General features: G+C 39.8%; 1 protein-coding gene across 2 annotated transcripts in view; it reads left to right on the top strand.

The window, feature by feature from the left end:
- Nucleotides 1–27,209, top strand: part of LOC111155529 (integrin subunit alpha 8) — a 172,199-nt gene that overhangs the window by 8,735 nt on the left and 136,255 nt on the right. For both annotated transcript variants that reach the window (XM_022515700.1, XM_022515701.1), the window contains exons 3-6: nucleotides 11,546–11,646; nucleotides 14,628–14,751; nucleotides 21,514–21,575; nucleotides 22,923–22,968. In XM_022515700.1, the coding sequence (XP_022371408.1) occupies nucleotides 11,546–11,646; nucleotides 14,628–14,751; nucleotides 21,514–21,575; nucleotides 22,923–22,968 (333 nt within the window). The remainder of the gene's footprint in view (nucleotides 1–11,545; nucleotides 11,647–14,627; nucleotides 14,752–21,513; nucleotides 21,576–22,922; nucleotides 22,969–27,209) is intronic.

The following is a 27,209-nucleotide window of genomic DNA, read 5'->3' on the forward strand; positions in this document are numbered from 1 at the left end:
TACTTATGAAAACATTATCTAAAGATAGCAATCGAGTTGAAAGTAAAGCTTCATGTTGGCAAACAATAAAATCAAATTTCAGTGACCAGAGGAGTGTTAGTAACTTTCTACAAGCAGATTCTATTCTAAACAGTTCTAAACAGAGTTCAAGGCCTTACATATTCTTGTGGGGTTTACAGGGCATAGCCAGTGGCAAACTGAGAAAAAGGAAGATAAGAGCAAGGGAACAATGAGTGGTGTGTGTCTGCACCCTTGTATTTATTTTAGATTGGGTGGCTGTTATGTTTCTGGTGCTGCTGTAACAAATTATCACACACTTAGTGACTTTAAACAACACAAACTGATTATCTTACAGTTTTGGAGGCCAAATTGAAACTAGGTCTGATTGAACTAAAATCAAGGTGTTGACAGAGTTGTATTTCTGCTGGAGGCTCTAAGGGAAGAAACTATTCCCTTGATTTTTCCAGTTTCCAAGGTTGCCCACATTCCTTGGTTCATGGCCCTCCCACATTTTCCAAAACCAGCAATGTCAGGCTGAGTCATTCTCCCCCTGCCGTGTCTCTTGCCCTCCTTTCCTGCCTCCATCTTTCACTCTAAAGGATCCTTGTTATGAGTGCCTGGGGAGCTCTGTTGGTTAAGCGTCTGCCTTCAGCTCAGGTCATGATCCCAGTGTCCTGGGATAGAGTCCCACATAGGGTTCCCTGCTCAGCGGGGAGTTTGCTTCTCCCTCTGCACCCTGCCCCTATTCAAGCTCTCTCTCTCTCAAAGATAAATAAATAAAATCTTTAAAAAAGAAAGAAAGAAAGTCTCTTTGTTATGAAAATGGTCCCACCTGGATAACCTCTGTATCTTAAGGTCAGCGGGTTAGAAACCTTAATTCCCCTTTGCCATGCCACCTATAATATTCACAGGTTTGGGGGTGATTAATGTAAACATTTGGGGGGCTATTATTTTGCTTATCACAGGTGGTTAGAGTTTTATTGAGGAGGTGGCATATTTGAGCAAGGACCTAAATTAAGTGAAGAAAGGAATGAAGCAATATTGAAGGATGGGTAGTGGTCCAGCTTGTAGTGAAGTCATTGTTGAAATCTAGAGATGAGTGTGTCTTGGGAGATGGAGGCTACTGGACTAGATTGAAGTAAGTCAGGGAAAGAGTGACAGAAAATGAGGCCAGAGAGCCAAGTATATAGGCAGATACCTTAAAGGCCGGGGTCAATGTTTTGGATTTTATTCTCAGAGTGATGGGCAACCACTGGTGGTTTTGAGTAGACAAGTAAGATAATTTGAATTATATTTTTCCAAGGCTCAGTTTAACAGACTATAGACAAGCAAGGAGACTAGACTCTTCTCATTGTCCACTGACAGAAAAGCATGGTTAGGGTTGGGTGATAGCAGTTAGGGTTGAAATATGGTAGGATCTGGGGTTCATTTGAAAATGCAATTGGTAGAATTTCATTATGGAAGAGATGAAAGGTGTGGAAGAAAGAATTTTGACCCAAGTAGTAGAGGAATGGGACAGAGACTGGGAACAACAGGGAAGGAGCAAGTCTTAGAAAAATATACTAGGAGTCAAATCCAGACATGTGAAATTTGAGCTGCTTATTAGAGATCCAGCCGAAGTCATATGAGAAGGTAGATCAGTAAAGTTGGAGCTCAAGCCAGAGGCTTGGATACTGACATTTTGAAGTCATGAGTGTGTGGATGATATTCAGGACCACACCTTGGGGAGTGAGTATGGTGAGAGAAGGGGGAAGCAAAGCAGAACCAAGAGAAGAGAATGAGCTGGGCCTGACATTTGGAGAAATGTTGAAGAATGGAGGAGGATGTGTAAGAAGCACTGAAGCATTTTCAAGAGAGAAAATGAGAGGATGGATGGGGACAGCAAGGACCAAGAACTTTTACTATACATGGGATCAGAGGAACGTAGTCATGGAGAACCTATTTCAGCATGTTTGCAGTCCATTAGGCTCATCCCATTGAGAGGGAAGCAACAGTGACTGAAAGAGAAGGGGACCTACATGAACAAAGTCCTGAGAAGATGGGAAAGGGTGTGTGCAACTCTTACACAAATGGAGGGGCTCAGGGGCAGCTCTTCCTCAGGGACAGGACACGGCACAGTGAGGGCACCAGTGAGAAAGGTTGGTGGGTCAGGAGACAGGAGGAGGAAAATGGCCTTTTCTCATGTCTTGCATTTTCTCCATAAAATAAGAAGCAAGGTTATCAGCTGAGCGTGAGAAGGTGGTAGGAGAGGGTTGGGAGATTGAGAAAGTGTGAACTGAGCAGTGACGTCACGGGATTGATGAGCAGGCTATGTGCACAGGGACGGGGCACATTCATAAATCTGAATTTATCTTTGGAAGGAGTAAATTTTTGCCTCTGCCCCCCTTATGGCTTGAGTCTACTCATTTAGAATAGGATTTAAGATCTCCCAGAGAACAGTTCCATCCTGAGTGTTAATCGTCCATGAGGATATGCTGCAGACACAGAACATTTGAATTCTGAAATGCTTATTTTATGTGCCATTGGGAATGATGATGCCTTTTTTTTTAAGCAGAGAAATGAACCGTTTTGTTAAATGAACGGTTGGGATCCTTTTTACTACATCTTCCGGCAACAGCGCTGAGATCCCCAGGAGAATGCAAGCATATGAGGGGAGTTAGTGTAAATCCATTTGCAAGCGTTATTGGGAGGCAAGTTTATACAGCCTTCATCCTGAAACCTAATCGTATCCTGTATTGAAAAGCATTGCTTTGAGGTCATATTGAAGAGATTTATGTCATTTAATCTGCTTCCTGAGATTCCCATGCTGAGAGGTTTTCATTACTTCTTGAAGCAAATAAATTGTTGGGCACTAAACAGAAGCCTGCTGTGTTCCTGCCCATCTGAAGGTGACGCAGAAGCTATGTTGAGACTTGTCTGTCCCCCAGCTGTAACTATGGCCAAGACTTTGGAGGCCAGGTAATTATTCCAAGTGGGAGAAAGTCTAGAGCTGAGAGAAAGTCTGAGGAATTCAAGGAGCTCAAAGGAAATCACGGAGCTTGGGAACGAAGGGATGGCGCTAGCGACGTTAGGGTGGCGTGACAACTCTGGCTTCCGGACAGAGAATGAATCTGTAAGTGGCAAACCTGGGGGAAGGGACACCAGTCAGGAGGCTGTTGCAGAACCTGCAGCTAATGAAATGGTGGTCCCAGCTAGGGAAATGGCAACAGGTATGGAAAGAAACGGATGGATCTGAGAGGGCTTTGGAAGGAAGAATCAGCAGGAACAGACTAGCGAATGGAATTTGGGAGCGCAGCATTACTGATTGCCAAGGACGCCTGTGAACAAGTCAGACATAGTCTCTGACCTTGTGATATGCAAGTCCAGTGGACGAGAGCATCAGTGCCTGGCTGCGGTAGACGGGGACAAGTGCTGTAAAAGCAGAGTGTGAAGAAGGCATTAGGTGTGCAGAAGGAGGGCTCCTGTCCTTGCCTGGAGGGTGACTTGTGTGTTTCAGGGACAGCTGTTCAGAGAGGGCATCATTAAAGGTCAGAGCTGAAGAGGGATGTGTGTGTGTATGTGTGTGTGCAGGGGTGTGCGTATGTGAGCTGTGTGTCCATCCCAGCCGTGGGTGAGCTGAAAGAGAAAACTGTTCTAGTCAGCGCAGAAGAGTGGAGCGTGTTGGAGCAGATGAGGTCAAAGGTGATGTCTCTGTACATTTCAGCCGTACCCGCTCTGCCTTTCAGACTTCCACGTCATGCTAGTGGAGTTTTGTTTTGTTTTGTTTTGTTTTGTTTTGTTTTTAATCTGATCTGCCAGAGGTGGCTTACCATTTCCCCTTGGGGAGATGAGTCTTTCATTTATTAACATTTGTTCCCCTAGCTGCATCAGATAAATTAGCAGAACATTCACCCAAAAAATCACATTGTGCCAACAAGAGCCCATATGTATTTCTAGAACACATCTTACATATGACCTGAGTTAACTGGCATATGAAAAGCATCTCAAATGATATTATATGAGGTAGAAAACTCATTTGTGTTATTATTAAACAAATGTCTGAAGAACACTGGCTAGACGCTATTGGTTGTTAAAAAGTCAAGTTGGAAATATGATCTTTATTCTCGGTAAGACAGTATAGATGTGGAAATAACTATACCAGAAAATTTATATTCTCATCCTGATCAGGAAAACTATATGACATTATTTATAGAAACAAACATTTAAATAGCGATAGGAAAATAATAATTTTAAATAAAACCTTCATGATTTCCAGAAAAGAAATGTTTTAGACTAGAGGAATGAGCTAAAAGCCACTTCAGCTCTGAGTGGTTGGATAGGCTTGCCAAACTTAACATCTCCTATGTCCAGGGATTAGGATTCCAAAGACCTTACACTTAGTGCCTTATATAAATCTTCATACAAGTTTCATTACTTTATATTGTTTGACTTTTTAAAAACAAAAATCTGAAAGAATTTTGATTTGAAAAGAGTCTTTGGCCCTACATTTTTTTTTGTTTTTATTTTTAAAAATTTTTAAAAATTTATTATTTTTTATTAACATAGAATGTTCTATTTGTTGCAGGGGTATAGGTCTGTGATTCATCAGTCTTACACAATTCACAGCATTCACCATAGCACATACTGTCCCTAATGTCCATCACCCAGCTACCCCCCCAACCCCTTACACTCCAGCAACCCTCAGTTTGTTTCCTGAGGTTTGTCTCCCTCTCTGGTTTTGTCCCATTTCATTTTTTCCTCTCTTCCCCCATGATCTCTGCATCCACTTCATTGCAAAAGGCAAGATTTCATGTTTTGATGGCTACATAATATTCCATTGTGTATCTGTATATATATATATATATATAATATATACACACCACATCTCCTTTATCCATTCATCTGTCGATGGTCACTTGGGCTGCTTCCATAATTTGTATACGTATATGATACAAATAAGTCTATAAATAAATGTATAGACTATTCATTTAATCAGAATAACACACTTCTGTCCATTGACAGATGAATGGATCAAGATGTGGTGTATATATATACATATAGGTATATACAGAAATATTATTCAACCATTAAAAAGGAGAAAGCCCTGGGGCGCCTGGGTGGCTCAGTGGGTTAAAGCCTCTGCCTTCGGCTCAGGTCATGATCCCAGGGTCCTCTCTGCTCAGCAGGGAACCTGCTTCCCTCTCTCTCTCTCTCTGCCTGCCTCTCTGCCTACTTGTGATCTGTCTCTCTGTCAAATAAATAAATAAAATCTTTAAAAAAAAAAAAAAAAGGAGAAAGCCCTGTCATTTGCAACAACATGGACAGAACTTGAGGGCATTACGCTCAGTGTATAAGAAGAGAAAGACAAATGCCATATAATCTCACTTATATGTGAACTCTAAGAGAAAACAATAGCAACAACAAGAACAAAAACTCAGAGAGATCAGATTTGTGGTTACCAGAGGTGGGGGGAATTGGAGGAAGGTGGTCAAAAGGGACAAACTTCCAGTTATAATACAGTTATAAAACAAGTTCTAAAACAAGTTCTCGGGATGAAACGTACACCATGATGACTATGGCTAACACTGCCATATAGTATATATGAGAGATGGTAAGAGAGTAGATCCTAAGAGTTCTTACCATCAGGGAAAAAAAAATCTTTTTTTTTAATTCTTTAAAAATATTTTATTTATTTATTTAACAGAGATCACAAGTAGGCAGAGAGGCAGGCAAAGAGAGGGAGAAGCAGGCTCCCCGCTGAGCAGAGAGCCGGATGTGGGGCTCGATCCCAGGACCCTGGGATCATGACCTGAGCTGAAGACAGCGGCTTAACCCACTGAGCCACCCATATGCCCCCCCAAAATATCTTTTTTTATCTATATGTGAGAATAATGGATGTTTACTAACTTATTATTGTAATCATTTCATTATATATATACATATATATGTATATATATGTATATATAATCATGATGCTGTATACCTTAAATTTATACAGTGCTGTATGGCAATTATATCTCAATAAAACTGAGGGGGGAAAGAATACATTACAATTTATAATTACAATTCAATTTCTTAAACATTACATGGAAAAATGAATTTTTCATAGTTCCTCAAATACTTGAAAACTCACACTAAGATGATCAAGAGTATGAAGCCTACAGAGCTGCTCTTTAATGGTTTTTAATAGTGGTTTTAGGGTATTAGGAATCATACATTTAGAAGTTTAATTTTTTGGGGCATAAACATCAACATAGGTTCTTTTCTTGGATGTGTTTCCTGCCACAGCTGTAATATTTTGAATTTTACAAAGGAGTAATCCTTGTTCTCAGATATGTAGTTTCAATTTAAATGAAACTTTTACAGCATACATTGATTATGGGAAAGATTACAAACAAACGTTTAAAGATAACTTTTTACGCTTTTCCTGATTAAAAATGTCTGGACAGCTCCTGCAACAACTTTAAGAACCAAGCCCCTGCCCTTAAAGTAATGATTGAAGGTACAAGGAAGCTTACTGTGTTCCAGCACGAGGTCGAGGACTTTCCTATAAACAGTTTTCAGAAATCCCCCCCATTTCCCAGAATGTTCTGCTGCACCTGTGTAGTTTCAGCTCTTCCCTTCTATCCCCCATGGTGATCTATCTTCACTTCTTGTAATTCCTCCCATTTAACTAAGCTAAACGATTAGAAAAATCTGCTTGGAACCCATATGTGCACCATATTCTACACTCCCTCATTCCCACTCTGAAATGAATATTCCTGTGAAAAATGAACCAAAAGTTAGTAGGCTTGCCACCCACTGGGATTTGTACCCCGATTGCCCAGAGACCACGCTTCCAATTTAAGAAAGGTGGCTTCAAAGCCCAAAAATGTGGGACAAGCCAAATCAATTTGATTGCTGCCACCCATCTAAATTTTCCAGTTTGGCCTACAAATCTTTTGATTTTATCTTTAGGGTTTTTTTTTTTTTTCCCTAGATCATATTTTTTTTTAAGATTTTTTTTTTTTAAGTAACCTCTATACTCAACATAGGGCTTGACCTCACAACCCCGAGATCAAGAGTTGCATGCTCTATCTACTGAGCCAGCCAGGGGGCCCCAGATCATATCTGACATGAAAATGAGATCATACTGGGACGCCTGGGTGGCTCAGTTGGTTGGACGACTGCCTTCAGCTCAGGTCATGATCCTGGAGTCCCTGGATCGAGTCCCGCGTTGGGCTCCCAGCTCCGCGGGGAGTCTGCTTCTCTCTCTGACCTTCTCCTCACTCATGCTCTCTCTCACTGTCTCTCTCTCAAATAAATAAATAAAATCTTAAAAAATAAATAAATAAATAAAATTTAAAAAATAAATAAATAAATAAATAAAAAGAAAATGAGATCATACTAACCGATAACCTAGACAAACTTCCAAGTAAATAGATGGGGACTTGGTCATTCATTCAACAAACACTTATGGAGGGCATACTATGTGCCAGGCACCGTCCTAAAAGTGGAAAATACAAAGAAGCAGAGAATTCATGTTTCTGCTCATGAGATCTACATATATTCTGAAGGAGACAGACAGTAAGCTTGCAAGCCAACAAATAAGCTCATCTCAGATAGTGCTCAACCATGTGACAAACTGTGCCAGCAGGAATAGTAAACACAATGAGAAGCCGGCAAAAGCTGAGCTTGTCCAAGGAACAGAAAATCAATGTGTCGGCAGCTTAACGAGCCTGGGCAGTTGGAGGAGTTGATGCTGGAAAAGCAGGCAGGGGCCAGATCATGTCAGGAGTTAATCACTGCAGAGGTGGAATTACAACTCTCCAAGAATAAAGATGGATCGTTCAATAACTGGTGTTGGGACAACTGGCCTTTCATACTGAAAATAAGTAAGATATCTGGGACACATTGTGTAAAAAAAAAAAAAAAAAAAAATCCAGATGGACAACAACTCCTTAAACAAAGTTAAAAAACAAGCAAAAATCAGGGGAAGATATTTGCAACATACATGTGGGGGGAAGAATCATTACCCAGAATATGTGCGGAATTCTTAGAAATCAGTAAAACAAATCACCAAACAAGAGAATGAACAAAGATATGGATTGGAAATTCACAGAAGAAATAGGTGTGTGGGTCATAGATAGAAAAAAGATGATCACCTTGCTAATAATCAGGGAAATGCCAAAGAAGTCAAAAACCAAAGGGGTACCCGTCATCTGGATGGGCAAAAACTTACACACCTACAGGGACGAGAGCTGCTGGCCTCTCTTTCATGCACTGCTAGAGAGCACGGGAATTGTAGCTACTCTGGTATGGCTGAGAAAGCAGATATGGTGACTCTGTGTGACCCAGCAATGTCATCTCTACTCTGGTGCCAGAGAGACATTCTTCCACATGTGTTGGTGGTGAAGGGTATAAGGATGTAGTAGAAAAATAGAAAAAGCCCAAATGTTCACATGTAGGTAGAATGGATAATTAAAATAGAGATTGAGTAAGATACAATGCTGAGCAAGAATTAAAATGAATGAGCCAGGAGCGCCTGGGGGCTCAGTCGGTTAAGTGTCCGACTTTTGATTGTGACTCAGGTCGTGTTCACAGCATCATGAAATTGAGGCCCTCATTGGGCTTCACGCTCCCCGAGAAGTCTGCTTGGGATTTTCGCTCTCCCTCTGCTTTTGCTCCTCCCCTGGCTCATGCATGCTCGATCTCTCTCTAAAATAAATAAATAGAGGGGCATCTGGGTGGCTCAGTGGGTTAAGCCTCTGCCTTCGGCTCGGGTCATGATCTCAGGGTCCTGGGATCGAGCCCCGCATCGGGCTCTCTGCTCAGCGGGGAGCCTGCATCCCCCTCTCTCTCTGCCTGCCTCTCTGCCTACTTGTGATCTCTGTCTGTCAAATAAATAAATAAAATCTTTTAAAAATAAATAAATAAAATAAAATAAAATAAAATAAATAGAATCTTTAAAACAAGAATGAGCTGAATCTATCCATCTATCTATCCATCCACCTATCTATCAAGGGATGCTTGAGAGCTGCACGAAGAACATCACATCTGTCACCACTGATGTGCACGTGTGCCCGCAACCGCCACCAGAACACAATGACTTTCCGTCTTCTCTTCCCAGACCTCTCGTGAGCCTCTCATTCAACCAGAATCTTACTTGTAAGAACGTCTGGGAAATGGACATTCCAAGGTTTCAGCCCTCTGCCGTAGAGAAGAGGGCTCCACAGGACAGAAATCTTGCTGAGTGTTTACAGATAATACCTGGGGGTTGTTGTCAGTAAAGATCAGATCAAATCAAATCAAACACATTGTCCTTGCACTGGAGGTTTCTTGAGCACCAGGGTGCAACAGATAGCATCGAGCTTTGTGTTGGGGTGTTTGGCATGGAAGAATCTTGCTCAGAAAAGGAAGGTGGGAAATTGGGAAAGTTCACTTCTGTAGTCAAGCCCAAGTATATTTCGCTCATTTGAAATTTTAGGAAATTATGATATTAGATTTAAAGTTAGAGAACTTACAGAATAATAATGCAGAATTTTGAAAAGGTGGTTTGTCCACTTCGAAGATCAAGGAATGGATGACAGATCAAGATTGAAGCTCATCTCTGTAAATGGAGGCCGAGGACAGTAGAAGTCTCCCTCGTAGTCCTTGGATTGCGTGTGGAATTAGTGGAATTAGTGAAGTCCATTCATTTGTATTCTTGGTCCAGAAGAAATTCGTTGCTGGATGATAACCCACAGTTGACACTTTTAATCCAGTTACTATACAGTTCAACCTCAGAACAGCAGAAAAGATACCTCAGGAGTCACAAAGGCCAAGTCACATCATTTTCTCTAGCAAAACAAGGTCAATTTGAAAGTGCCTTTTATCTTTTCCCAGAATCCATTTCCTTCCTCCCAGCAACCTGCTTTTCTTGAGTCCTTTCGGGATATCCTTTAAGGATATTTGAAATTTTAGAGGTGCCGGTCTTTTCATGGCTTTTTAGCATATTGGAAATTTCAAAGTCACTGTGTTGTACTTTTTCCCTGTAATCAATTAAAACCACACCGACAATCTTGAGAGCTGTTACTAATTACATTGCTGAGTACCAAAAATCACCAACAATAAATAACATATATGTGTGTGTATGTGTGAGGTCCTTTCCAATTCTCGGACTTAGGTTGAGTTTCCAGATTTCTACGTAAGAGATATTTGTAAAGGGTTTGGACTTTCAGTTATATGGCCATATGATTTCTGTAGTGTACAGCTTCTCAGCTTATAAAGAAAGCACTTTCAGTTTAGTTTATCACATGTGATCATTATGACTTTGATCACCTGTAAAAGAGGAAAGAGGGAAGGTATTCGTGGCCTCATTTTACAGAAAAAATCAAAACTCTGAAGATTAAAAGAATTGTTCCCAGTCACTCAATTAATGGTGACAAGGTTGTCTCTGAATTCTACAGTCTTCCAAAGTGCCTACAAAGTGCCTATAGAAATGTTTATATTCTTACGTTTATGCTGTAATCTGTAAGATTCTCTAGTTCTTTGTTAGTTGTGTGCATTTCGAGTAAGGATTTACAGAACTTTTTTTTTTAATGCTCAGAAGCAACGAAAGTGTTTTTAAGAAGGTTTTTAAGAAGGAAATTCATGATTTTCTACTAACATGTAAAATGTAAATTTTAGATTAAGATTGAGTGCATATAATTTGTAAAAGTCTGTAATCATATGTAAACTCAATTTAATGTTAATTACATGTATATTTTGGCCTCACTTAATAGGAGTTAAAAGTTCATTTTGTAAATTTATTACAGAGTCAAGGAAGAAAAATGAAATGCATACCAAAGGAAATACATACAAATAAATGCCTTGGTACAAATGTCTTTTGAAATTCATTAGCTATTACTGACGAAGCTCCAGTTAAAACCATGTGGTTAGAACCACGTGGGAAATATGCTGACTGGGAATCAAGAGTGAAAGAAGAGATATCTGCTTTTTATTAAGACCTGAAGTGTGCTATAATTGGGTTGAGTTTCTACCCAGATGGCCCCCCTCTTTCTGACATCTGCAAAGTGTATATGAACTGCATTGAGGTGTTATTTTCTGTGGCTGCATGGAAACATGTTATTCGGTTAAAAACCAAGACCTTGGAGTCCTTCACAATCATTCCTGCTAACTCATGCCAAGAAACTTGTGCTTCTCTGATCTGGGAGATTCCTATGTGTTTCCCTATTGGAAAAGGTTTGGAATTCCTTAGGGGAGTTATAAATATCTGGCCTTCAATCTTTTATAAATCAATAACAAACCTGTAGATTCAAGACTAGCAAGTCCACATCAAGTTTACAACACAGTTATCTCTGAAAACATACATTGTAAAAAAAAAAAATGCGTCTTGTAAGTTATGAAATGTTAAGTTAGGAAATGTCATGTTCGAATATGCATTTTCATTTGGTATTTTTCTAAATGAAAAGTCTTGATTGGAACTATCCCTTCCATGTATGAAGATTGTTTTTCAAGTCTTTTTAATGGACACATTCATTTTTACATATTAGATCTGGCTGCCACACTTTACGAATTATTAACAATTCCATGTCGTCCTTGTCAGACAACAGAAAGATCAGAGTTAATGGAACCAAGGAACCTATAGAATTTAAATCGAATCAGTGGTTTGGAGCAACAGTGAAAGCTCACAAAGGGGAAGTTGTGGTGAGTATGATTTATGGGGATGCTTTGGGATAATATGTATTCTGAAATGTTTTAAAGCTCATACTTACAAAAATACTTTCATGTAAGGACATGCCAGATTTTTAATGATAAATTTATCAGTGTTCTAAAAATAAAGTTCGTGCTTAAAATTAGAGAATCTACTTTAGCGTTTAAAGTTAAAGGAAATAAAGCCTGTTTTCCATATCCGTGAGATATTTTTGAATATTTCAAAAACAAATAAGGAAGATAGAAAAATAAAAGCTAAACATTAAGGAGGTAAATATTTTATTGCTTAAGATTGATTTAAAGGGCTGATTACAAATTGACCAGAGAAATAGCACTGCCATCGGGATTCTTTAAAAGTTTATCTACTGTGGTATCATTGATCATTTTTTAAAATTAAAGGAAAATTCTCTTTAAAAATATAACTACTAACTTTGTGGTTCTCTGAATACATTAATACTTTTTAAAACAAATAATGTCACTCCCAATTAGATATGATTCAACTTTAAAATGCTATGACCTTATAATTCTATTCTCTTATTATTGCAAGTAATGATATATGTCTAAGTTATTGAGAAACAAAAGACCGCATTACGCTGCTCTGGAAATTTTTTTGTCAGGAGAATTTTTTAAACCATTGGCTTTCATTTCCTTACAACAATAAAGCAATAACTTTGCTTTTTTTTTAAAGATTTTATTTATTTATTTGACAGACAGAGATCACAAGTAGGCAGAGAGGCAGGCAGAGAGAGAGAGAGGAGGAGGAAGCAGGCTCCCTGCGGAGCAGAGAGCCCGATGTGGGGCTCGATCCCAGGACCCTGGGATCATGACCTGAGCTGAAGGCAGAGGCTTTAACCCACTGAGCCACCCAGGTGCCCCGCAATAACTTTGCTTTTAAGATTTGTCTAAATCTGCCTGAATTACGATTTAATAAGAATAAGTATCTAAAGGAAAGGCCTTGCTTTATTTGGTCTGTGATTAACCCCCCCAAGGACATTTTGATATAAACAGGTAATGTATAAAATACAGATAGCCCTCTCCCGTTACAAATCCAGAATTTACAGTATGGTCTCTATTTGGATTGTATTTGCACTAATATGGTTTTCACATTCTAGAATTGGTTAAACAAAATTTTTTTTTTATCCTTTGGTAGTGTATGACATGGGAATTGCTTTGGAAAGCTAATTCTATTTTTTTTTGTACTGTACATGTTGTGCATTTATCCAATACTTGTAGAAACCCTCAGAATCACTGAACATGAAATCATATGCCATGTTCATAATAAAAATGGTTAATTCAGGGGCATGCTTGCATTTTCAAAATTACATGAAAGGAAATAAGATAATATTAAGTATATTTCAAGTTAATTTTTTCCTTTGAGCACGGAAGTTTAGCAGGGTAAAGAAGTCAATTCTACCCTATGTGATAATTACTAGAACTTCAAAATGCTGAAGTATCCTTTTGAATATCCAGGTGTCGTGGGTGTATGTTTAAAGTTTGGGTCACAGGCCAAATTCATCTCGTCAGTATGTTTCACATCAGTGTGAAACTGAGCAGATATAAAAAGGGTAACTTGCTAGAGCTGACCGCAGGCAAGTACTGGGAAGAAGTTTCGGGCATTTAAGTGTGCCGTGGGAAGCTGGCAGGTGAGGTCTGTTGGCAGACTGCCAGAGGCACAGGCACAGGTGAATGCCTGCTCTGCCCACACTCCTGCTTTTTGCTGTGGGAACTTTACGTTAAACATATTAACCATATAACTGGTCAGTTTACCAAGAGGGCCCTAAGATAGGGAAATGGATGAGATACATGATTTTTAGGTATTAGCCAACACCTCATGATGCCAGAAAACTCAAGTAGTGGAAACACACTTCTTACTTGAGACTGTAAGTTATTTTTTACTGAAAGTAGTTACATGTTGAGCCCATTATCAAGGACATGTTTGGAATCTTGAAAAGACTTTAAATTAGTGTCTGCTTTCATTTTTGTGGCATTGTATTAGGAGTGATACCATCAAATTAGGAGGTAGGCTAGGGGTTCTGTATTCTAGGAATCTGCAATTCTGTGTCCTTAGGATAATGAGCACTTGAATAATCAGGATTCAAGCTAGCAAAACAGGTCAAAAAGATGCCTATGTTTTCTACACAATTATTTCATTGCCTCTCTCATTCGTAACAAAATTAATATTGTTTAATTTGATTAAAGAAGAATTCATGTATTCTCTTTCCTATTAGATATCCTTGCAAATACCATGCTTTTGTTAGAATCCAAGCTTCTGGACAAGTGACCAGCATATTTTATGCAAGAATCGTGTTTTTTTTTTTTTTTAACTGTTGTTTAAATTAATTTTTGTTTTGTTGTGAATGAAAACCATTAAATGAAAAATAAAGTCAAGAACACTGTGGTAAGGGTATCCAAATAAAAGTCATTATTTAAAAAGTTGTAGGATATACCATGAGCGATAAACCAGGGAAATCCACAAAACAGAGGTATACAAATTTGTCTGCCTCCTGTGATTTGAAAATAATTTCTTAACACAACAACTGGGCAAAGAAAGTAACTATCCTCATTTTAAGACATCGCACTGATTTTTTCACTGTTTCAATGATCATTTCATTCTAGGTAGGTCCAATATTTTTTTTTTTAAAGGAAAAGAAAATCTGAGTTCTTTGCCATTAGGAAATAATTACTTTCACCAGATGACACTTATTTAACTTAAAATCCTGTAGGGGAAAACTCATTCCTTTCTATCTGTTTAATTTGTTCTAATTCTATGGTGCATTAATGGTAAAAAAAACTGGCTTTGGAAGTTTCATTAACTCTGACTTCTGAGGTACTTACCAGCATGCCAGAAGCCAAATAATTCACTCCCTAATTTAACATAGTTTGTCATGAATTTAGGTACCTTAGTCAACCAACTAAATCCTATCATAGTATGAGGAAACAATGTCAAGAAAATAATTGCCTTTGATGTGTCACAGGCCTGTGCTCCTTTGTATCACTGGAGAACTCTTAAACCAACACCAGAAAAGGACCCAGTTGGCACTTGCTATGTAGCAATCCAGAATTTCAGTGCGTATGCAGAATACTCTCCTTGTCGCAACAGTAAGTGATTTTATTCCTTGAAACTGTAATTTAGTTCAAGAGCTCTTCTGTGGTAGATGGTTCAGGCAAAGTCAGAACACCATCGATGAGGAAAAAGAGATGAGGGTAAAGTTTATGGACATCTTGTGCAATGCTTTGTTGTGACCTGGGGGACAAGACACAGAATTCTGTTGATTCTCCTCCATGTTGTAGAAAATTTCACTTAGATATTTTGCAGGAGAATTGCCTGGTTCCTTATGTTAGGCCTTAAACTCTCAGTTGCTATTCAAAACTCACACTGTGATCTGAAGAATGCTGACCACCCACTTCACTTTTTAATGGAGGGAGTGGTCTTAGCTAGCTAGTGTGCTGGGAACCGGGGGCGCTCTGACATCAGCTGTCTGTCCAGCCTGTGTTGTGGTGGTGGTGGTGGTGGTGTTGTTGTTCTTCTTCTTCTTCTTCAGAGGAAGAGAGAACATGAGTGGGAGGGAGGATAGAGGGTGAGGCAGAGAGAACCTTAGGCAGACTCCACACCCCGCACAGAGCCCAACATGGGGCTTGATCTCACAACCTTGAGATCATGGCCTGAACCAAATCAAGAGTTGGATGCTTAACTGACTGAACCTCCCAGGCATCCCACAGCCTGTGTTCTTGACAGCTGTTGCTTTCTTTGGCAGTTGTGTGCTCCGTTATCCTCATGATACATGTCTCTCCTTTAGGTGTTTAATCTCCATTTTTTAAAAAGACTGTACACTTAGAGTATAAGACTTAGAGTGTAAGTCTCATCTGCCCAGTCTAGAGATCTTCCAGCAAAGCACCCACAGAAGCAAGCCTTTGAGCGCCATCTTTGGGGCACTGCTGTTTAATCACTTCTTGGGGGAACACCCATAGACTTGGGACAGCATTTCCAATTGGTTGATGTACTCAGTCCCTTTTGTGAATTCTTCCAGTTTTCTATTTGTTATGTCCATCATCGGGATTCGTCAGAAAGCAACCAATGGATTTTCATTCGTATTCTTGATAGTTTGCAAAACCGTACTGAGGAAAGAAATGTCATTAGAAGGAACATTCTGGTAACTGACTTCAGGGAATTGATTTTTTAACAACCTACTCCCAAATTAGATTTCCAAAACTCTGAGTAAAATTTCACCATTTTGTGTGGTTGTTTTTTTAGATTCATGATTAATTTTGGCACAGTAATCAACACATATCAGAAATAAAACAATGAAGATAAAGAATGGACCAGTGATATCAGAGGGTTAATAAAGAAACTGCTGAGATTTAATCTGAAGATCATAGTGAAACAGCTAACTCAGACAGTTTTGGGGGAGGATTTTGGCAAAGAGAAGATTATGACTTCTGTTTAAAAATATTGAAATAAATTAGCCACTTCCTCACATCATGACAAATGTCACTGAATGAATAATCTGTGAAATTAAGATTTTATTTTAAGCAGCTTTAGAACAGAGGTTCCTTGTTGATAATGAGACTCGATTATGTATCTGTTCAACCCAGTGAACACTAATTATTCTATGTTTGGGGAATAAAGCACAGAACAAGAGAAAATAAAACCCAAACTTTAAGAAACTTACATTCTACTGGGGGAAACAGAGAACAAACATGTAAGTGTTCAGATCCAACAGTTCTACATCTGGGTATAGATCCAAAGGAAATGAAATCAGTATCTGAAAAAGATATGTGCCCCTCCCTGGTCACAGCAACATTGCACAGATCAGGCAAAGACATGGAAACAATCTAGGCACATTCGGTGGACAAATGGGTAATGAAGACATTGTATATTATGTACAATGGAATGTTATTTAACCATAAGAAAAAGGAAATCCTGCCATTTGTGACAACATGGATGGACCTTGAAGGCATTATGCTAAGTGAAATAAGTCAGCCAGAGAAAGACAAATACCAAAGAAAAATACCACTTATATACAAAACCTAACAAAAGCAAAGCCCCCCCAAAAACTCCAAATTCATAGATACAGAGAACAGATTGGTCATTGTTCAAGGTGAGGGGTGGGGAGATGGGTCAAAGTGGTGAAGGTAGTCAAAGGGTACAAACGTCCAATTATAAGATAAAGACGTGCAGGAGCTGTAAAGTCCAGCAGGATAACTATAGTTAAGAATACTGTATTGTAGGGGCCCCTGGGTGACTCAGTGGGTTAAACCTCTGCCTTCAGCTCAGGTCATGATCTCGGGTGCTAGGATCGAGCCCCACATCAAGCTCTCTGCTCAGCAGGGAGCCTGCTTCCCCCTCTCTCTCTGCCTGCCTCTCTGCCTACTTGTGATCTCTCTATCTGTCAAATAAATAAAATCTTAAAAAAAAAAAGAATACTGTATTGTATATTTGAAAGTTGCTAAGAGAGGGGACCTTAAAAGTTCTCATTATGAGGAAAAAATTTATAATGATCTATAGTGATGGGTGTTAACTAGACTTACTGTAGTGATCATTTTGTAATATATACATACAGCAAATCATGATGTTATATACCTTGGAATAATAATATGTTATATGTCTATTATATATCAATGAAAAGAATGTTTTTTAAAGAATAAATATAACATCAGATAGTGAAAAGTGCTGTAAAGAAAAAATACAATAAGGCAAGCGAGTAGGGACAGACATGGCCTGCCTGGGTAAGGAGAGGAGCTTTTCGAGACAGGACCACAGGAAGGGCTCTCTTGGCAAATGGCTGTTGGAGAGGGCAAGAGGGAGCTTCCCAGGCACAGGCAACAGCCAACAAAGGCATATTTTGAGTCATGTCCCACTCACGGTGCTGTGTTCCTTGGTTCAGTGTGAGGCCATTTCTTTTACGGTAAAGATAAATGTTGGGGGGGGGGGGCGCCTGGATGGCTCAGTGGGTTAAGCCTCTGCCTTCAACTCAGGTCATGATCTCAAGGTCCTGGGATCGAGCCCCACATCGGGCTCTCTGCTCAGCAGGGAGCCTGCTTCCCCCTCTCTCTCTGTACTTGCCTCTCTGTCTACTTGTGATCTCTGTCTGTCAAATCAATAATAAAAAAAAAAAAGATAAAAGTCAGGTAGAGAGAGAAATAAAATCCTGGATTTACTTAGAAAACTAATAGCAGAGCTGAGATTTAACACAGAATGTGTTTCATCAGTCCTGTTCATATCACATTTTCATGACTTGCTACAAAGGCTTCCCTAGCACAGTAAACTATATATAGCTGCAATGATGAGTCCGTCTTTCACTTTCACACTCTTCTTGCCTTGCTGATCTATCATATTCTTCAACCAGCATGGGGGGTGATCGTTTATATAACTTGTCACTGCCTCTTGTTCTGCACTCAAGTCAAAACAGAGCACATGGCACTTAGATATGAGCCTGAGCCTTTCTCTGAAAATAAGAATTGTAGCCCTCCTGTGTATTGAGTGACACGGGCACATTATGATGCTAATTTACTTACTGTTTATTTTCCTAAATAAAAGAACAACTTGACGAAGGTAAATATGGAGGTTATGTGGAATTGCAGAATAGCTAAGTAAATTGCCAAAAATTCTTTCGACTCTAGTACACAGCTATAGTTTTCATATTCCTCGTGGTCACTCTCTTACTACAAATACTTCTTCCTCCTTAAATTCACTCAAGGAGCGGACTTCCTGTCCTTCCCCTGGGAGTTCACAGTTCATTAACACAAAGCCAGCTTGTTCAGGAGCATATGGTCAATATCACAGAAGGAACATCAGCAATATTATTTTCAAAAGAGAATTTAAAGAACTCTCTCATGCTCATTCCATACCACAAACATACCCCACTGATCGGTTAAGTAATATGGGAACTAACCTGCCCATTCATATTCATGACATGCCTACAGCTCTTAGATCATTCATAATTCAGGGGAGGATTATTTACATGCGGTCTTCCAACAAACAGTAGTGAGTGATCAGCATGATTCCCTGGATTCCTGAGTTCATTCTGGGACATAATTGTAAGGTTTACAGATGCTCCAAAGTTCCAGGAAGATAGATTCTTTTAGGTCTCATGAACAACTCTACGAAAAAAAATCACCTCACATTCTCTTCTTACCACTGCTTCAAATAAATATTTGGAGTTGGTTATTTTCTCCATGAGTTTCATAAAAAAATGAGTATTTTTCTTAATTTTTTCAGTTTCCTGTTTGAAGAAAATAATTTCCCAAAATGGTCCTATTTCTTCCTTTTTGAATAATTTACAATATTAAAAATGAAAGAAAGACTTGCTTTTAAAATGGATTTCTAAAGAAGTTTGTGCATTAGAAAAATATATTTTCAAATATACTCAAGATTACACATACATGTTTACATAATCATATATCAGGTATTCATATAGAAACATTTACACACATGAACTTTCAGAAAATTGGTACCCAGACATCAGAAGTTATACAGATGAAACTTTAGGGAACTTTATGGCATTCAGAACTATGAACCATAAAATATAGTTTAAAATATGGAAGAAATTTCATAAAAATACAGTGTAAGATGTTGTGCACTTAAACATTGCAGAGGGTAAATCTCATGTTAAAATATTTTTACCCAAAAAAACAAACAAGGGGACACAAGAATTTTTTTTGTAGGTGATAGAAATCCCTATTACTTTGATTTTGATGATGGTTTCATGGATGTATGCCAATGTCCAAATTTATCAAAATGCACATACTAAAATATACAGGGTTTTTTGTATATTAAGTATACCTGAATAAAGCTGGGGGAAAAAAACCCTTAGCTTTTAAAAAACCCCACAAGACATTAATGGACGTTAGAATTAAAAACAGGTATTATCATAAAAAAATAGCATGTATTCGATAGAACAGTGTATTATAATATACAGGGGGCATCTGGAGAAGAATGGATGATGACAATGCTAAAATTATCCAAGGACTAACCACAGAAAGAAAAAAACAGAAGACATTCTAGAAAAAGCTAGAAAGGCCAGATCTATCAAAAATCTTCTGAAACAGGCACACCTCATCTATACATTTTTCCTATGGTGTCCATTTCCTTTCCTGCTCTTATTTTAGTTTCCATTCAGGAATATCCTTGATAAAAAAGGAGTAATTGGGATGCCTGGGTGGCTCAGTTGGTTAAGCAGCTGCCTTCGGCTCAGGTCATGATCCCAGCGTCCTGGGATCGAGTCCCACATCGGGCTCCTTGCTCATCGGGGAGCCTGCTTCTCCCTCTGCCTCTGCCTGCCATTCTGTCTGCCTGTGCTTGCTCTCTCTCCCTCTCTCTCTCTCTGACAAATAAATAAATAAAATCTTTAAAAAAAAAAAAAAGGAGTAATTATTTGCGTGTTCATACCAAGCTACATAATGATTGAGATGCCCCCTCAACTGAACTACATTTTGATTTTATGCTAAGCACTTTAGAAGCTGTAGACTGGGGGCACCTGTGTGGCTCAGGGGGTTAAGTGTCTGCTTTCAGCTCAGGTCATGATCCCAGGGTCCTGGGATCGAGCCCTTCATCTGGCTCCCTGCTTAGCCGGGAGTCTGCTTCTCCCACTCCCGCTCCCCCTGCTTATGCTCTGCCTCTCTCTCTCCTTCTGTGTCAAATAATAAATAAGATAAAATAAAATTAAAAAGCTGTAGACAGTACTAAATTCCTGATCCTAATCTCCTAGAAACTTTCTAACAATCTCCTACGAATCCACTGGTTGACCTGCCCATAATCTTTTTTTTTTTTTTTTTAATTTATTTGACAGACAGATCACAAGTAGGCAGAGAGGCAGGCAGAGAGAGAGACAGGAGGAGGAGGCAGGCTCCCTGCTGAGCAGAGAGCCCGATGCGGGACTCGATCCCAGGACCCTGGGATCATGACCTGAGCCGAAGGCAGAGGCTTTAACCATTGAGCCACCCAGGCGCCCCTGACCTGCCCATAATCTTAAAAACAGTATGATAAAGACCTATTGGACATTCAGTAAGTGAATTATATTGGACAGAGTGCAAAATAAGCCATTACTAGAGGGCTTTCTCTTTTGAAAACACTGTTATTCCAATGTACCCATACAATTCGTAGTGACCAAAAATACAATTTCCAAATGTACCTAACTCATGATAATAGAAGAATTTCAGGGGCACCTGCGCGGCTCAGTGGTTTAAAGCCTCTGCCTTCAGCTCAGGTCATGATCCCAGGGTCCTGGGATCGAGCCCCGCATCGGGCTCTCTGCTTAGCAGGGAGCCTGCTTCTTCCTCTCTCTCTCTCTGCCTGCCTCTCTGCCTACTTGTGATCTCTCTCTGTCAAATAAATAAATAAAATCTTAAAAAAAAAAAAAGAATTTCAAATGAATTTCCTTTTGATGATCATTAAAATTGGAGTCCTTTTGGTGTCCTCAGCAGAAAGCATCTGCCCAGGTGCCCGTGTTTACCTCTCTTTTTCTCAAGGGATTTCCTTAGGAATGACACGTGTGGCTTCCCACAGAACATGCAGGCAGCTCGGAAAAACACTACTGCCACTTGGGCAATGCAGAACATAGCTGAGAGAAGGAGAGTTTATTTCTTCAAACAAACATGAGTTGTAAAACCCAAATATAATGGCTCCAAGGGACGTTATTCCTAGTGATCTTACTACAGAATCTCAATGATATTTAGGACATGAAAATAACTGGAAATATATTTCAGAACTCACTCAGATTAAATTTAAAAAATACAAAACACATATTGGTCATTTTAAATTTAGAAGTCTATAGAGAAAACAACAGAATATCCTGAATTGGTTATTAAAATATAGCTTGGAAATGATGATGTTATAACATTTCTATATTTTGATCACTCTAGGTAATGCTGATCCAGAAGGCCAGGGTTATTGCCAAGCAGGATTTAGTCTGGATTTTTATAAGGTGAATGCCATTGGTCTTGTAGCTTCTAATATTTGTTTTATCTGTTTGTTTGGTTGGTTTTTTTGTTTTTTGTGTTTTGTTTTGTTTTTTTTTTGGCCTTCTGTCTCTCACTCCCATCCCCAGCCCCATAAACCACCACCACCAAAAGAACCTTTAAGGTATATATCTGGCCTGTTTGGGCAACTTCTTCAAATATTTTTCTTTGCTCTTTATTTTCATTAATCTATGTAGATGACAAACTATTAAAATAGCAGAGAAATACATATGAGGAAAAGCAACAGTCTTTCTTTCCATCTCTTGTGATAGTCGTTTTACTTTTGTGTGTGTGTGTGATAGTCATTTTAAATGAAAAAAAATCTCAAAAACTCCGTGAGAAAAATGTGCTTCCAAAAAAAAAAAAAAATCACAAGAATCAATAAATCGCTTTATCTCGTAGCTATAATTCACTGATGAGATTTAACATTAGTGTCAAAATTCACACATCCTTTCACAAAATTAAAAACAGAGATGCCTAGTAAGACAAGAGGGGACAAAGATTTCACAAAATTAAAAACAGAGATGCCTAGTAAGACAAGAGGGGACAAAGATTTCATCGTTATGAAAATAGTATAGAAAAAATTATTTCGCATACAAAGTTCATTGCCTTTTTTATCATTGTCCTTTTTTCCCCTCCACTGAAAGTTAAGGATAGAGAGGTTGGAAGGTAGGGTTTTAAAGAGAAGGAAAAATTTGTATTTGCTAGTCTGGAGTTTTTACTTTCTCTCCTGAGAGGGAGGGAGGGGGCTGGATAGAGATGTATGGATAAAATAAGCATTACTGTGGCCTTGAGATAAATAGAACCCAAATATTCTTTTTGTGGCCAAAGCTCAAAAGATCATATCTGCTAAATTACACAGCATTAAACTTGTATATATTTTGCTTACCTGAGGCAGTGCCAGAGCACCGAATTTATATATCCTCAAGGAAGAGAATTCAACTTAGCTAATGGAGTCAAATGAAAATTATTTAATAGGTTAACACACTAAATAGTGGAAAGCAAGAATAGGAAATAAAATGAGCTGTATGCCTCCGATAGAAGGGCCTCATTTAAAAATTGCTTTTTTTTTTTTTAACAAATTGTTAGAGCAATGCCTATTCACAATGATTTATCACTTAAAAAAAAAGTCTGGAGGGATGGAGTGGCTGGGTGATGGACATCAGGGAGCATAGTGATATGGTGAGTGCTGTGAATTGTGTAAGACAGACGAATCACAGACCTGTACCCCTGAAACAAATAATACATTATATGTTAATTTTTTTTAAAAAGTCTGTTTTCCTTTTCTAATCATTGCTGTTTCTGTTTTGTAGAATGGAGACCTCATAGTAGGAGGACCAGGAAGCTTTTATTGGCAAGGTACGTCCCACTAGCAGAGAAGAAATGCCCATTTGTTGTTACTAACAAGGAGATGAGGTACAAGGAACAATCCAATGTTAACCTTTTATTACATTCTTTTTTTTTTATCCATGTTCATAATTCCCCAAATGACTGAGCTACCATTACCCCTTGAACATTGTTATATAAATGATATTTTAAGATACTGCTGCAACTTAATTCATTAATTCACCAAGTATTTACAGAGGCCGTGCCAGGGTTTGTGCCAGATGCTGGGGATACGGTGATGAGTAAAGACAGACATTGTTCCTACCCTCACAAGGTTAATACGTGGGGGAAGGTGCGGGCATTCGTCCAGCACTCGTGCCAAGTACGAGACACTCCGCACATGGTCCTTGCCGTGAAGGACAGGTATGTCATGATGGAGCCGTTAAGAATGGAGAAAGCTTCTCCCAGGATGGCCCTTGCAGATGTTTTGTCCTCTGTGACTGAAATTACAACCTGTGCTCTGCTTAGGGAGCCTCGAGCTAGGTGCAGGCTGCACAGGCTGATGCCTCCTAATTCTTAGAAAGGTGTTACATAGGCCAGCAGCTGCCATAAGGTCAACTAACTTGAAAGCAAGCAACCCCTAAGGGAGATCTGAACTTTGCTAGGAGGTAACTAGCAAAGAGAGAAGGGACTATATGGGAAAGTTCTATGATCTGAAATTGAACAGTCGGGTGAGAGGAAGGGAAGCCAGGGTGACCAGAGTCAGGAGATCGGGGAGGAGCTGCTGAGGAGGTATGGAGCAGGACCCTTGGCCATGAAGGGCTTACAGGCCAATGTAAGCAGCTTTGTCTTTATCCTGAAAACAATAAGAAGTCCCTGGTAGATTGCAGGAGTTTAAATAGATGGCCTTAGCTACATTGGTGCTTGTCTTGAGAATAATGGGAAATGGTTGGAGAGTTTTAAGCATGGGATGCTATGATCAGATCTGTGTTTTGAAAAGATCACTCTGGACGCTATGTGGAAAATGGATTAGAGTTGGCCAAAGTGAGGTATCCACAAAGCCATTATAAAGTGATAAGTCTGTTATAAGTTTATAAGGTAAACTAACTATAAGGTTTAGTTAAAGATGCTTGCTACTTAGAGAAGTAATAGTACAGATTGAATAGGAGGAGAAATTAGAGAGATGCTTTGGAGGGAAAACAGGCCACCTAGCTAATGGGTTGGATATGTGAGGGTGAGGGAAGGGGAAGGGAGGGGGGGATGCCCAGTATAACTTTCTGACTTTTGCATTTGCGTGGGTATACGTGGGTCCCACTCACTGAGATGAGAACAGGTTTGGAGTGGAATGGAGAGGGAAGACTATGAGTTTGCTTTTGGTTTTGTTGAATATGAAAATGTTTGAGATATAAAAGGCTTTTCACATTAGTGTTTTGATGTACGGGCTTCAGGTCTGAGAAGATATCTAGGCTAAAATACAAACCTCCATCACTTGTGTATTGGTAACAAGTAAAGCCATGGGTGTGGATGGGATGCCTACGGAGAAATGATGGAGAATATTCGCTGAATTTTGGCTGTAACATTTAGGATAAAGATAAGAGTAGGCTATGAGAGAGATGAATAGTTGAGTGAAGTTTTTCTTTTAAAATGGTAGACACCAGATCATATTAAAAAGCCAATGGAAGAGTATAAATATTGGGAGTCTGAAAAGATGCTGGAGTAGGAGGACCTGAAGCTCCCCTTGTCCCACAGATACAACTAGAAAACACTCCCATCAGTGTCAATAACCCAGAAAACAGCCCCAAGATTGGCAGAACAAACGCCACAACTAACTGTAGAGGAGAGACCATACTGAAGAAGGGAGGTAGGGCGAAGATGCGGTAGGGAGCTAACCAGACCCCCGGGGCTGTCCTTGGGAGGGAAGGACACTGCAGGGCCAGAGAAGGGAGGGAAATAGGCTATCATGTCAGGGATCCCTCAGGGGGATGACAAATCCCTATTATATTGGCTTTGCAAACCAGAGGGACTGCCTTTCATGAGTTCTTATAACCAATGGGACTTAAAACCTGGAACTTTAAAAATCAGTGAACTCGGCTCCGAGAGCACCAACCAGGCAAGAGGAAACTGAGTCCCTCTCTAAAGAGACAGCACAATAAACAGCCCCTGGGGAGATACAGCATAGAAGCTGCAGTTTGTAAAGTAACTGGGATCCACAGGAAGGAGAATTGGCTACTAAACTCAGTGTGTGCTGACGGAGCAGAGACAGTTGGGGAACTTCTCCAGAAAGAAAGGAGCTGACAGGTGCTATTTCCTCCCAAGACCCCCAGCATAAACACGCCACGTTGCAGCGTGGTGGTGCTGCCAACACTCACTACCGAACTTGCTCACACCATCAGCCCACCCTTTGCACTTCCGTCAATCTGTCCCCCTCCAGCCAGACCAGCCCTTGGTAGGTCCCCTCCCACAGACCAGCAAAACACTTGTTAATGCTTTGCCTCCTGCCCCCGTGCACTTTGAGGATCCACTCCTTTAACACTCTTGACCAGAAGACATCCAAAGTGGTGCCACCAGCCTGGCAGTGTGCCAGCAGCCTTGACAGGGGCCAGCAGCACTCCACAGTGGCTCCTGGCCTGGGGAGAGGAAAAGGTAACCACACACACCTGTCAGACTGTGGCCCCAGAAGTGGGCAGACACCTGCTGTGGGGGACAGACACTGCTGTGCCCACCAGCGAGAGTTTCTCAGGCAACAACATGGGGAAAGTTCAGTGATGCTGCATCTCTGGCAGACGCCTGGACCGACTCAACTCAAGCCCAAGGAGGCCCCAGCCTGGCCCACTAACAGCAGAGGGACCAAACCCTGCCCACAACAGGCAAAGAGAGTCACTGTGGATGCCTGGACTGAAGGAAAAGTAGCTCAGCCACAGCAGAAGGGCAGATACAACACACATAGGAGACACTTCTGAAGTGCCAGGTTCTCATGAACCAGTGACACTGCTGTGTCGAGCTCCTCTGTTTCATAAGGCCACTACTTTCAAGAGCAGGAGATGTAGCTGACTTTCCTAGTACACACAAACAGACACAGAGATTTGGACGAAATGAGGAGACAGAGGATTATGTCCCAAATGGAAGAACGGGACAAATAGCACAGTACGAGACCTAAGCAAAATGGAGATAAATAATATGCCCAATGGAGAATTTAAAGTAGTAATGATATGGGGCACCTGGGTGGCTCAGTGGTTAAGCCTCTGCCTTCAGCTCAGGTCATGATCCCGGCATCCTGGGATCAGAGAGCCTGCATCCCCTCCTCTCTCTGCCTGCCTCTCTGCCTACTTGCGATCTCTCTGTCAATATATAAACAAAATCTTAAAAAAAAAAAATAAAGACCTTTAAAGTAGTAATGATAAAGATACACATGGAACTTGAGGAACGAGTGGAGGACATCAATGACCCTTATCAAAAAGATAGAAAACATAAAAAGGAACCAATCAGAGATGAAGAACTCAATAAATGACATTAAAAATACATGAGACGAAATAAATAATAGACTAGAGGAAGCAGAGGAACAGATCAGTGACTTGAGGGACAGAGCAATGGAAAGAAACCAAGCTGACAAGTGAGGGGGAAAAGTAATGCAAAATGAAAAGACTTCAGGAATTCAGTGACACCATCAAGCATAATGACTTTCACATTAGAGCGGTCCCAGAAGAGAAAGAAAAGGGGGCAGAAAATTTATCTGAAGAAATAATAGCTGAAAACTTTCCAAATCTGGAGAAGGAAACAGAAATCCAGATCCAAGAGGTACAGGGTGTCCCCAGTAAAATCAATGGAAGGAGGTGCACACCAAGACGCATAAGTTATTAAAATGGCAAAAAATAACATATCAATAGGATTTATTCACAGAACTAGGACAAACAATCCTAAAATTTGTACAGAACCACAAACGGCCCTGATTAGCCATAGCAATCTTGAAAAAGAAAAGCAAAATGGAGGTATCACAATTCCAGATTTCAAGTTATACTACAAAACTATAGAAATCAAAACACTGTGGGACGAGCACAAAAATAGACACATAGGCCAATGGAACAGAATGGAGAGCCCAGAAATATACTCATGATTATAACTCAATTAATCTTCAACAAAGGAGGCAAGAATATCCAATGGGAAAAAGTCTCTTCAAAAAATGGTATTGAGAAAACTAGACAATTACATGCCACAGAATGAAATTGTAGCACTTTCTGACACTATACACAAAAATACACTCAAAATGGATCACAGAT

This window comes from Enhydra lutris, unplaced genomic scaffold (genome assembly GCF_002288905.1).
Source record: "Enhydra lutris kenyoni isolate GAN:26980312 unplaced genomic scaffold, ASM228890v2 scaffoldscaffold42, whole genome shotgun sequence".
Lineage (NCBI taxonomy): Eukaryota > Metazoa > Chordata > Mammalia > Carnivora > Mustelidae > Enhydra > Enhydra lutris.